The sequence below is a fragment of the Anarrhichthys ocellatus genome, unplaced genomic scaffold (assembly GCF_004355925.1).
Source record: "Anarrhichthys ocellatus isolate YVR2014 unplaced genomic scaffold, GSC_Weel_1.0 scaffold2, whole genome shotgun sequence".
In the NCBI taxonomy this organism is placed as follows: Eukaryota; Metazoa; Chordata; class Actinopteri; order Perciformes; family Anarhichadidae; genus Anarrhichthys; species Anarrhichthys ocellatus.
The window spans coordinates 7225514-7239006 of NW_022280032.1; the positions used below are offsets into that span (position 1 = coordinate 7225514).

General features: G+C 41.1%; 2 protein-coding genes across 2 annotated transcripts; both read right to left on the minus strand.

The window, feature by feature from the left end:
* Nucleotides 1-3220: 3220 nt before the first annotated feature.
* Nucleotides 3221-5037, minus strand: parietopsin. The gene is made up of 4 exons (XM_031857417.1): nucleotides 4667-5037; nucleotides 3889-4217; nucleotides 3497-3742; nucleotides 3221-3376 (listed from the first exon to the last, which is right to left on the minus strand). The coding sequence occupies exons 1-4, from the start codon at nucleotides 5016-5018 to the stop codon at nucleotides 3221-3223; spliced, it is 1083 nt and encodes a 360-aa protein (XP_031713277.1). The 5' UTR covers nucleotides 5019-5037.
* A 468-nt stretch (nucleotides 5038-5505) lies between these two features.
* On the minus strand, nucleotides 5506-13413 carry nt5dc3 (5'-nucleotidase domain containing 3). The gene is made up of 14 exons (XM_031869590.1): nucleotides 12999-13413; nucleotides 11861-12045; nucleotides 11430-11504; nucleotides 11247-11302; nucleotides 10969-11059; nucleotides 10742-10879; nucleotides 9853-9913; nucleotides 9580-9682; nucleotides 8532-8633; nucleotides 8267-8348; nucleotides 8084-8170; nucleotides 7071-7211; nucleotides 6913-6977; nucleotides 5506-6808 (listed from the first exon to the last, which is right to left on the minus strand). Exons 1-14 carry the CDS (start codon nucleotides 13282-13284, stop codon nucleotides 6541-6543), a joined length of 1740 nt encoding a protein of 579 aa, XP_031725450.1. The 5' UTR covers nucleotides 13285-13413; the 3' UTR covers nucleotides 5506-6540.
* Nucleotides 13414-13493: the final 80 nt, after the last annotated feature.

Genomic DNA, 13493 nt, shown 5'->3' on the forward strand with positions numbered 1-13493 from the left:
ATCCACCCTTTTCATTATCACTCCACTGCAGCAGGAGGTCACCTGGGAGTCCTCACTGTTCACAATCATTAAGTACTGTGCTGTGTATTCACAGCATAGACAACTGGGGAAAAAGGGATGGCTGTTAATTGAAAATGTATTTACGTCACTATTGTCTCAATCCGGATTAAAACTTTAAAAACCCAACCAGGGGCTCAAAACAGAAATGCAATAATGATGATGGAATGGCCCTGGGATGCATACGATATTCATACAGTATATGTGTGAGGTAAACAGCTGTCCATTTCATTTAGTTTCACAAAGGTTACAAGCTTTGCGTTAAGCATGCCAGATGGATGATTTGGGAGTTCTTGAATTGGCTCAGGAAATAAAGGGAGCCATGCTGCTGGATTATAGCATGGCATTGTGTAATCCTGTTTGGAGATAAAGTGTGAAATGCTCTTTGCTTCAAATGTGCAAGCTTATGGACTATGCCAAATCTGGGATTAGATCAACACAATACATTTTGCTCCTGACCATCCTACGTATTAGACTAATCAAATGTCAGTTGTGGAAATTCTGGACAATAAACTGTGGTGAATCACAAAACCATGTATCAAATGCCTTGGCAATAAACAAATAATGTGAATATTTCAGACAACTTGCTAAAATAGAAATGAAAAGACAAATTAAGCACACTTTAGGAACAGATTCACATTTACAATATTTACATTAAGTCGCCCAAACAAGTGGGAGGGAACTGTACAAAATAAGCAGCAAAACAAAAAAATCACAATAGCTTATTTTGACTATTTTTTAAAAATACAGCATGACATATTTACAAAAGACTTTTCAGAAACCACTAAACGGGTTTCTGATAGAAATCATTCATAGTGTATTCACACCCCTTCACCTTTTTTCATTTTATTATGTTGCAATTAAAATTTGTGAATTCACTCTTCAATCTCTTTTTGCACATTTATTAAAAAGCGAAAAAAAATAATTTAGTAGTCATCTATGAAACTTGAAATGGAGCTCAGGTGCCTCCCATTTCTCTCCATCCTCTTTGGGATGTTTCTACACCTTGATTGGAGTCTACCTTTGGTTAGTTCAACTGATTAGACATGATGTCTTTATTGGCACTTAAAGCTGAGAATGCTTATCAGAACAAAAACCGAGCCAAGAGGTTGAAGGGAATGCCTGCAGAACTCAGATACCAGATCATGTCGAGGCACAGCTCTGAGGAAGGCTAGAAAACATTTCTGCAGCACTGAACCTTCTCATGAGCACATTTCATTTTTAATCGGGACTCTTTCTAGAGCTGGCTTCCCGCGGGCCAAACTGAGAAATCTGGGGAGAAGTGCCTTGACAGGTAACCAAGAAGCCAACGGTCCTACTGGCTGAGCTCCAGATGGGAGAAAGTTCCAGATGGACAGCCATCACTGCAACACACTGATCTGGACTTCATGGCAGAGTGTCCAGATAGAAGCCTCCCCTCAGTGAAAGACACATGAAAGCCTGCTTAGAGTTTGCAAAACAAAAGCACCTAAAGGACTCTCAGACTGGGAAACAAGATGCTGGTTGTTTGGAATCAATTCTAAGGGTCGTATCTGGAGAAAAGCAGGTACATGAGACATATTTTTGTCAGTTTTTTGGGTAAAATAAGGATTGTCAGATTCACTGACCTTATTGCAAAGGTTTATTGTGAAACGCTACTAAAGTGAATCATAATGTAATGAATATAATCAAATCATCGCTCCCAAAAACAAACATATGAACTAATAAAATTAAAAAACATATCAATGAAATAAAGTAAATCAATATTTACTCCCCTTAGATCAAAAATGAATCGCCTCACTCAAAAGTTAAAACTCTCTTTAATTGTTTCCTTTTCTTCATTCAATGATTTATGTCAATCTTCATTTCTGTGGACCCAGTTTTGGCTCAGGCGTGTGCCACATAAGTCCTGAGTTTGAATCAGGCTCAAGGGTTTCGTCATCATGTCATCCCTTTCTGAACCGTCTAATCCCTCTGAACTGTCTTTAAGAAATAAATAAATAAACACAAATAGGAAATAGACCACAGAATAGGCCAGCTAAGAAAAATGAAGTACATCACTGCCTGACTGTTAAAACATGCACAATGTGAGCTGTGCAGCAGGCTTGCTTAAAACAAGTGCACCCAAATCTCATGTATTTTGTGGGTATTGCAGAACTGATTTATATTCATTGTTGTTCTAGGACAGCCATACAATCTGAGATGGAGCACACTGTGTTGCTTTTGCAGTCCCTGCAACTGATAAGAAATGTGCTAAGTAAACCCCATATTCACACAGGTGCTCATGAGTGAAATTCTGCCTGTATACACTGCAGCAATCTAATAGTATATGTTTTGTGCTGCAGACTTCAAGGAGGTGTGAGAGGTCAACGCTACTATGATGGAGCTGGCTATTGTTGACATTGATTTAATTTATTTACATCATAACATATGGGACGAGGTGACGTGCAGTATGATAATAACTAACATAGAATCAGAGTATTTGTTTCCACACAAAAACACCACACACGATGCATTACCCAACTCCCGCAAAGTGGTAAACATAAAACAGACTTTCAGAGCGGAAGAAGTATCTTTGCACACATGAAAACAGTTCAAGTGCATTTTATTTATGAACAAAAATTCAGGGGTGAAAAGATTCCTCAGAGTCTCTGTGTGTCTGCAGTCCGGCTGTAATTGACTTCCCTAGTCTTGTTAAAAATGCAAGATCACCTTTTTTTTGGCTAGTTTCTCACATGCATACAGTACACACCTGCAAACATCAGTATGAAAGAGGTAACATCTTACTGATCTAAACAAATCACAGAAAGAAAAACATATTACTGAATATTTGTATTGTACTAGAAAAAATGGGATGGACAATAAACACAGGAACACTGTAATGCAATTTAATAAAATACCAAAAACAAATTAGTTTCAGATGAATAATCTCATCTCTTTTATCACCTAACAATGGAACAAAATAAGCACTATTCGGGTGGATTGTATTGGATTGTATTGACGTGTTTCATAAGGTTTTCCATTTGTTTCGTCCACCTCCTCAAAATATCAGTTACTGAGCTGATTTTGTGACCACTGGGCTGCAGTGAAGACCTCTCTGAGAGACATGGGCCTGTAGATGTGCAGGTCTGCGTCCTTGATGAGGCACCGATAGACACCGACAATGTGTTTTTGCTGGAGAAGGTCACAGAGGCAACACCTTGCTGTGCGAGTTGACATTCTTGCTTAAGGAAGTCAGCCGGCTCTTCCTGTTCAAGGAGCGCATGTTGATGCTGACGGTGTTGGGCATATGGGAAATGTAGCGGCCGCACGACAGCATCTCCAGAGTGACATCACGGAACTATTGTACAAAAAAATAAAATATGAGCATCAAGTTCACGTGCAATTCAAATAATTTTTTTCTTGTGTATAAATATTAGCATCTCAATTTTAGAAGCAGATATACACTTTAGCTGCTTACCTGCTTGTTGGAAAGGAAGTAGATAATGGGGTTGTAGACGGGGCTGGTCTTGGCAAAGTACATGGGCATGGTGGCGACCAATGGAGGGATGTAGAGTGTTGGATCCACGACAACCACCACTGACAATACCGTGTAGGGCAGCCAGCAAACAAAAAAAGCTATGATCATGGAGAGGACCATACTGATGGCATGATCATTCTCCTTCTGGCTGGAACGCCCACCCTGGAGCTCCACACTCCTGTTCAGCTAAAAGCAGTAAGGAAATTCCACACCCATTAACAGCTATGTTGTTTTAGTCTGTAAGTGGTAATTTGCAAACTGATGACACATTTTAAATCTAGCTCTAATGGTGTAGAAGTGGAATGAATACACAGAAGCCATCACAAGCCCACCTTATTCATGGATGTGAGCACTTTGGAGTAGCAGTAGATGATGACTGCAACGGGTAAAATGAAGCAGAGGAGCGTGTAGAGGATGAGGTAGCTGTAGTTGCTCCACGATCTCTCCTCCCAGGCCAGAGAGCAGGAGGTCTGGACTCCCTCAGGTCCGTAGGAGCTCCAGCCCAATAACGGAGCCACCGCCCAAAACAAGCAGAAGATCCAGACAATTAGCAGCCCGTTGATGTTTCTCCGCATGCTCAACTTGAGACCATTTCTCGGTTTACACACCACGTTGTAACGCTCGTAGGCAAGCAGGGTCAAAGTCCAGAGTGACACCAGACCTGGGAAAGAGAAATAAGTTAACATAAAAAGAAATCTCAAGTTTCACTTACTTTCTCTGGAGGTTTTAACTACATCTCATTGTCTTTCTCAGGGTTTGAACAACAATATCTTCATTACAAGTGAGAAAACTCCATCCACTGAGGATACTAAGTTGATGTTGTATTACAGTTTGTGTCCAAATTCAAGAATGAAGACGAACAAATATAGAAATAAACATGAAATTTGCAAGATCTGATTACAGTTGAGGGAGATTTTCAAAAAGCATCACACAGACGCCTACAACATGAATATATTTTTAAAGCCACAACACATTCTGAGATTATGTGAAGTGAAACAAAAAGATCAATATTCTAGCCTTGAGATAGTGTCTTAGAATGACACGGAGAAAACAAAAATTGCTCTCAAAAAGTCTATACAACACAAACTGCTCTCCCACAACTCCACTTACCAAAATAATTGACTGCAAATCCTTGAAACACGCAGGCTGTGTGGCTGATAAAGAAGGAGCCTTGGTAGTTGGTGATGGTGACGACCAGGGAGCCGCACAGGCCTATCATCAGGTCAGACACCGCGAGGCTGAGGATGAAAACGTTCATGGGCTGGAGGAGCGACGGATTCCTCAGCAACACGGTTATGATGAGAACATTGTTAAAAACTGTCAACACGGTGTTGATGAACATGAGGAAGGAGAGTATACTGTAGCCCAACCGAGGGAAGACGGTGGGCGTAATAGTCGCCATCTCGGCGTGGAGGGATGGAAGAGGAGAGCCGGAGCTCAACAGCGTGCTGCTGCTGTCCATGGTGCCTATAAGAAGTCCAGCTTTGGTGGAACAATTGTGAGGCCAGATACCGAACCCGCTGACACTCAGCTCAGCTCGGGACACAGCATCACCGATCTTATCATTTCTGATCCCTCTAAAACCACTCGGCTTTGCTTATTTTCCAAGAACTCAAATTGGGCACCTGTTTGATGGAGAAATCCCCAAATGCAATATGGGGAATTGGTCCGTAACACGATTTGAATGGATTAGTCCCAATAAACCCACTGCAATAATGGTAATTAGAAAGTAGAGGGATATTAAGGAGTGATGAATTAGCCCTGAAATTTAATTTTCAAATTATGAAACATTTCTTCCTTTAGTTGTTTATACAGCTAATCGAAGTGAAAAAAAGAGCATAGTACAAATGGATTAAACATTAAATAAACACATACCTGCTAATCTAATTACATAAGTATCCAGCCATATCTATTTGCTTTAAATTCATGACTCATGGGCCATTAAGCCTAATCCATTTTAATAAACAGTGAAATAAAAATATACTTCATATTTTAAACTACAGAAACACAAATAAACCATTTGGCCACAGATATTAAAGAGTTCCCCATTTCCAGATTATATGTCAAATGCATTATTTTCAAGCCTTCATTGTAAAAACAATTCACGCATTTGTGAAAAGTGTGGAACTCAATGAAACTCAATGCCACCTTAACAGATCAACTAGCAACTCTCTTGCTAAATAGAGCAACGACGTTCTATTTTTCTTCCTGACAAATATGAACATTTCTCACGTGCTAAAATTAGACATACAGGCTGTGCTGTGTGGAACCTGTTCAGACAATTAGATACAAAGATCTCAGACCATGAATGTGCAGCATGTATCACATCACAATGGGCGGTTCCAAATGAGATCAACCAAGGGGCAACATTTGAAAAGCTTCATTAACACAGATTACATTAAACTATTGCAAAAATATACACACTGCAGTAATGTGACGAAGTAGATTAAGGCAACAGAGTTTGTAACGTAAATGTCACATCTGAGTATTCCCATTTCACTGACAGTCTCATATAGTTTTACAGATGCAAAAGATAGAAAAAAGGTAATCTTCAATTCATACTACAGACATGTGATAGACATGATGCGTGACTGCCCCCTGGTGTTTAGACTGTGTAAATACAGCATCATTGCACAATTCCTCACTGTACCTCTCACACACACACATATATACATATACACGCAACTCTAAAACAATCAGTGCATTCAATATTTCTAATTCTGTGTGACAAAAATGTAAATGTACAAAGTGTCCATGTCTTAAATAAAAACATCACACTGCTCTATCGGCCAAGTGTCATTTTGCTGAAATAGCACTAATCCACTGGTCCGCTTAAAGACTGAATTCTTTGAGGGGAAGTTTGTAACTAATTAGTTTAAAGCTCAATTAACATCAACAGCCTACGGGATTGTTACCAGTTAAACATATCTTAACATGTGGCATGCATCTTCTAAAAATCCATATCTCTCAAATTGAAAAATGAATTAATTATCGGAGTCTGCGGTCATCCTGCTGAGCTGTGAGGAGACGCTAATACTAGCAGGACTGTGTTCAGGCCAGAAGGGGGCCTCGTGCTGCAGGGGAGTACGGCGAGGGAAAAAGGTGTGCTGGAAGTCGTAGTTGAGCAGGCAGCTGATGGAGGCCATGTAGATGTCAGCAAAGCGCGAGAGTCGGCGTGAGAAGTAGGTGGGGTTGTGGTACGTCCGGAAGAGACTCCCGAACTGAGGGTTGAAGATGTCCTTCGTCTGTGACCTGCCGTGGAAACACATTCATACCATCGAGATGAGGTTCGATCAGTTCTACAAGATCTCAATCAATGAACTACTGTTGACTGCTGGAGTAATTATCTCCATTACCTCATGGCTTCTCTCTCTTTGATCCACTCCTCCACGACAGCTTGAGACGCTTCATCCCTGTGTACCTGTTTGGGAGCAGCGCAAAGAAGTTAAGCTCACACATTCGAGGATAGAGGCAAAGAGAGAAGGACACATGTGTTTTTATAGAGTCTCCTGACCTGCATCTGCTCGATAAGCCCAGTCAGCGCCTGTAACCAGGCCATCATGTGCATGTACTCCTCCGTGTTCATGATCTTGATCTCCTTCCTCAGCTCAGGGATGATGGCGCCCGTCCTCCAGCCATGTTTCAGCGTTAGATCCTGCAAAACAAAGGACCGGAATCGTCAATAATTCAGGAATTCACCTGCTTGTGTTAGTGTGAGTTGTAGGCTTGAAGTACATATCATACAGTACAGCCAGAATTTGAGTGTGAAGTGAGACATTTTTGGGGGATTCTTCTGCGTATTTGGACAATTTAATAAAACTGCATGAAACTGGAATAAAGTATAGCTTCCTCCCTCCCTCCCCTGTAACTCCTTACTAACTCCGAGATGCTTCTGCTCTGTGTCTGCGCTGACTCTCAGCTGTGGTTGGTGTAAACCACAAACGCCAAGTTCCATCTTTCTAAACAAGCGATCTGTTTGACAGCTGGCTGGCTGCCACTAGCAAGGCATTATGCCAGAGATGTAAACTCTGCGTTTCATGAACATCATTTACAGCTGATCAGACACATTAATCTATCCAAGTCGTTATAACTCATTGTGATTCAGTGAAATGTTTGTTTAGCGCAGATGAAGGGCAGGTTGGTAGGTTAATAGGTAAATACTCTCTGCAGAGATGTGATACATCAGGAGAAACTGACACTAAAATACCTGTCAACCAAACCCACTGCAGTGCTACGGTAACTGTGTTATAATGCACGAAGAATTACTTTCTCAACCCATTTATTTTACTGTCTTTGTCAAGCATTCGCTAAGTGTCTTATTATGTGCTTCTTCAATGAACGTTAAGATTTAGGCTGTTGCATATAAAAATTAACTCGGACTTTAATTTCAGGAGAAACATACTTATCTTAAATGGAGCATGGTCAAAGCAGGGTTCCGCTCTTTGTTTAAAATATCGTAATTTTTCATAATACAGTGTTTTGTGTGGTTGTAATGAGCCCTTTGTAGTAAATATGGATGCTGCTTACTGCCAAGTCACTGTAGATGTGATCCCCGAAGTACAGCACCTTGGATCCTCTCCAGCCGGTGAGTCTCAGGAACTCGTAAAGGTTTCCCTACAGTGATCAAACACACACGTTAAAAAAAACAAAATCAACCATGTATTTTATTAAGTGTATCCAGGAGACATTTTTCAGGAATTATGAGAACACCTGTTTGTAGATCTTCCCTTTTTCCAACTTGTGAATCCTGTCCCACAGCAATGCACCTTTGTCTGTCACTCGCCTGAAAGGTCTGGTGAAAAATACACAAAGACAAATTTTACCCAATATTGGCTGGCTCCCAAACAAACACACACCAATGCACATTATGTGTACAAGTAATGAACAAGGTAACTGCAGGAAACGTGGCGCAGTGGGGTGAAAGAGGCACAGCATGGTCATAGCATGAGCCTCAGACACAAACTTAGACACTTACTTCCTCCTGTCGTTGAAGAAACCAGGTTTGTCAGCCTGAACAATCACGACATCAAACAGGTCTCGCCAGTCCTTCCCTACGATGTAGTTCATTCCTCGGTCCCTGAGGACAGAGATTCAAGACGTTACCATGTCTACAACATCACGAGGGAACTATAACAAACTCCTGAGCTGAGGGCAAAGCGATACACCAGCGATACATGTCACACGTGATACAGGCTGCATGTTAGTGCTAGTTTAAATAAAACTCAATGAAACTGCCATGATACTTTTAACATATATTTCATTTCACATCTCGATATAAATCACGATATAGCTTGTTTCCTTGTCATCCAGTAAATAAATAATCTATATGACATAAGAACATAATTTTGTATGCTCCTGTGTGAACTTTAGCGCAAAATTATCACATTTTCTAATTTGAATATGTGCTTGTTATTATCAATTTAGACAAAGTAATGGTGTATTATGATATCTCAATATGATTAAATTGAAAGACGATAAATGATCATATTGAATTATCGTCTAGCCCTATTTTAAAAAGGGAATAATGCACATCCAACCCAATTAGGTACAGGTGCAGGACACAAAACTGCAACAAAGGAAAAAGGACAGGCTGGAGATGACAAAATCCTTAATAGATTGTAAACAAGTTTGAATATGAATCCGAGAGGACGTCAAGGTCAAAACATTGCATTGGTAAAAACTTGGGAACTTCAGCATGTGTACAGACTCTCCTTTTCCCTTGTTCCGTGTTTAGTGCTGTGAAGACTGAATGTAATAAACCATGAAATCAAGGACACAGGTTTGATGTCTTTGGGCTCCGGGAAGCCTTTTGAGGTTGAATATGCACAGCTGGCCATTTTGTGCAATCAAGCCCGACTTCAAAAGCGGCTCATAGTCAATAACTTACAATGAATTACAAATACTTGCGGATGGAAAGCCCTTTGATGTGTGGTTGCCGAACTTCAAAAGTTGAGGCATTAAACAATGGCTTCAATTAAATATTAGTACAACGATACAAGGCTGTTTAAATGAATCACACTTACACAAAGTCAAGTGGGCTATTGGTAATGAGGAACATCTTTTTTCCGTGCTCTGACAGCTTCTTCAGCACAGCATGGCTTTGCTCACCATAGCAAATGTATTTCTCTAGAAAATGAGAAAACAGAGAGGTGGGTGATTTAATTATACTTGTACAGCCTCGTTATTTCAGAAGTCATTGTTTAAGTCTTGGCACCAAACTTAGATGTGGCCATATACTTTCTTTAATTTTGGCTCAAACAAAGTAAAAAGGCTATAAATCAAAAGGTCATTATTACCAATATCTGCCTCCACAGCTCGGTACATGATGCCCTTGACGTGAACATCTCTAATGGCTTCCTGTGAAGAGGAACAAGTAGAGCCAGGAAGTCACAACTTCAGAGACACAACGTTAGCATTCAGCTCCGGGAGCAACACTTTGCTCTGAATATAAACGGTTGACTTGGAAGCACAAAGACAGCGCCTCTATGAATACAAATGAAATATAAAGAAAGCAGACCCTGGAGTTTAGCTGCTTTGGTGACACAGTGAGAGTTTCCAAAAACATTTTCAACAGTGTAACCTGTGCTTTTGAATCAGTGAATGAGTAAATATCTCCCTTGAGAAGTAGCACATTCAAGGGCAAACTTAAAGGACGTTTGTCATAGTCAAAGAACATTTGATGTATACAAATTCAAAAGGAAAAGCAAGAAAAAGAGTAAATGCTGAATAAGAAACCAGGCTTGGCAGGAAAAATAAAGATTAAGCGGGGTGTCCTTGACAAGATATAAGAGCCACTCGTGGAACTGAGAGCGTGTCTGAGGGCTCTTAATGACAGCGATCCATCAAAAACGCTTCGTTGTCACACAGAATAGACAGGACCAGCATGACAGCTGCCCTCAAAGGGAGAAGGCGGCGCTGGTTTCTCTGCGCTCTCCCTCTGAAGCAGCAGAGCCACCAGAGAACAGACGCAGATGGCTGGAGGCAGGCTTGCCCGACTAAAATTAGACTCCGGTTTTCACAGCTAAAATTAAGACTGAATTGAATGGCTGGAGTATCACAGCAACACTGCGGCTGGATTTAATGCCTTTACACACGTTGACCCCTGGGAGATACAATAACAAGTGAGTGCAATATATTGTATGCTGACATTAATCAATGTCACAAAACAACAACAAGGTAGTTCACCTTTACGTCTTTGTAGAGATGCACTGGCTCATAGTCGATGTTGTGCTTCATGAAGAAGTCATTGACACAAGACAGGAGATTCATCTCAGGCAGGGAGAATATGTCCATGAACTGTTTCATGGTGTGGCCATGGGAGCTCTGCAGAACAGTGATAAACATCATTATATTCAGTCGTTTTTATCTCCGTAGCGTCTACCCCGTCATAGATAAGATAGAGAATGATTCACCTTGCCATAGAAGTCGCTCATGTTCTCGAGAGGTACATGACAACCATCATACATGGCAATTACTTCCTCATCAGGGACTGGATGAAGACCCCTGTAGAAGAAACACAACATATCAAATCCTGAGACAATGTTTTCATTTATATCATGCCACAGAAAAGCTGTAAGATGTGCAGCGTCGTCCTTTAACTGATGAGAAACGACATGTTATACTCACACAGTGCTGTGTGTTTTTCATTACCCACTACCCTGATGTGAGAAGTAACACAGTGCACAGATACCTGTATACAGTTCCCAACTGGATGTAGTGAAAAGCATCTATCTTCATCAGCAGTCCCTGTTTAAAATCATTAAATATTTCCACAAAAATGATCATTTAATAAACACTGAGTGTGCGGTACAATTGATGCAAACTATATAACAACAGTCCATTTTTTGAGTTAGATAAGCAAAGACCTTCTCACCTTCTGAACGTCATAGTGAAGTCCTCTCACAGTGAAATTAGGAATATACTCATAATTTCTCAGACCCTCTGGATACTAATAAAAGAAAATCAAATATTTTAGTGGCAACAAAACAGGGCATTACATCTGCTTAATCTAAAAACATTTGAGCAACAGAGTACACCACGAGCCTGATCCATAGTCCACCTATGTAGGTAAACACTGTGCTTGATGGTGCAACACATTTGTAGCCCAGTTTAAACCTTAGATGTGAGGTGAATATTCTGCTAATGATCTCTCCAACTTAGGGAAGCTGAGTACGTGGGGACTCGGGAACCAGAGGATCGCTGGTCAAGTCCAGTGCAGACCAAGAACAGAGTGTGGACTAGTAGCTGGAGAGGTGTGCAAAAAAGTTTAAAAAGTGTCAAGTGAGCCGCACACTGTACACACACCCTGTGGTTAGTGACGAGAATGTCCCGTGCTATGTTGAAGATGAGGGTGTGCAGGTTCCTGGAGTAGAAAGCCAGGGTGTAGTCGTAGTCGAAGCCGTAGACCTCCGTGTCTCGTAGGCTCATCTCATTGTTTGCAAAAATGGTGTCAGGGTTGATTGAGTTGGTGCAAATGGCTGGGACCAAATCTAAGAGGAGAGAAACACATGGGGTTGTTTTTTTGTTGCTATGACAGAAAGGCATATCTTAGGACATACGTACATATGTCTTGAAGGTGGTGGATAAATCCTTTTGATTAGGTGTCTGAACAGGGCCAGTACACACCCACATGGAGTACCTGGACGCCTGATATCTGTCAACTTATGTTACTTATGTCACCGTTCTAATAAATAAAAGTAATCATGGTGTATACTTGTGATGCATCTGGAGTTTAGCCACTTCCTACTATCCACTAAACAGCTGTGATAGGTTACCAGATACATGCATTAATTATGCAGAATCCAGGAAAGGACACATTAATAGGCTAGATACTAGAGCTAATGTAAAGTAGGGGTTTCTCTCTTCTCTTCAGATGGAAATATTCTCTCAGACATTTTGACACTTATGGACTCCAAAAACAGATCAAATGTTAGGAATGACAGCAATAAAAAACACTTGTGTTTTAATGGACCTAATAGAGTACTGGTACACTAGATTTCTGTTCAACTACAGCTACTTATTTCTCAGTATCTCCAATATTTTAATGGTATTTTCATGGTGTATTTGCAAATACTGTAATTGGTCTGTTTCCTGCTCAAACAAGCCTGCAGAGGAGGCAGATATATGGAGCTGTGTGAGGTAAAAACATGTGGACTATTTGCTTGAATTTATTGTAACCACCTCCAAAACCCTTTGTGCATAAAACATCTGTGCAGAGCCTCTACTGTAGGTACTTGAATTTCATTCTATTTTAAAGGTGTTTGTGTGTATGTGTGTCACACATTGACAAAGTAGCATAGCCTATAGTTACAATATATCATTCCGACCACAAGTGGAGGTTTGGAAGGCTGCAGAACTGGTTGGTGCGTAAAGTCTGCTGTAAACATTAGTCATAACAGCGTTATACGGCAACAATAGTCCTGAGTCCACTGAGTGTCCGTACCTTCAGTCTGCCTTTTGGTCTCATTGTAAACAGACCGCAGCCTCTCGGTCATGTCCTGGCCGCCTGAAGAGCTGCGACACACAGATGCTGCGTAGTTTGGGGATCTGGGTTGGTGTGACAGTAACTGACCGACTCCATGGGATACCGCACCGAAACTCCGTTTCCATAAGCGAGATGTGAATGGCCGTTGGTGTAAACTCTGTAAGACATTGCAAAATACATTCGCCTTCCGCAGACAGTCCTTGTGCTTCAGAAGAGACGACAGGGGCAGAGACAAGGGCGCCATGACTCTTCGGGTTGCAGCCCGTTTGTAGGTCGCGGTGAGGTCCCAGACGAGAACGCATGCACTTCTCCAGCTCTTCTGTAAATACCGAGAGTGTCCCTTTTTTGGTTGGTTTTTTTGACGTTACTTCCGCGTTTAGCAACGTCCCGGCGAGCCAGCGAATCAGAAGCTGGTGCGTCTGGAGATCAGATCGCTTCCTACTGTCCACCAAA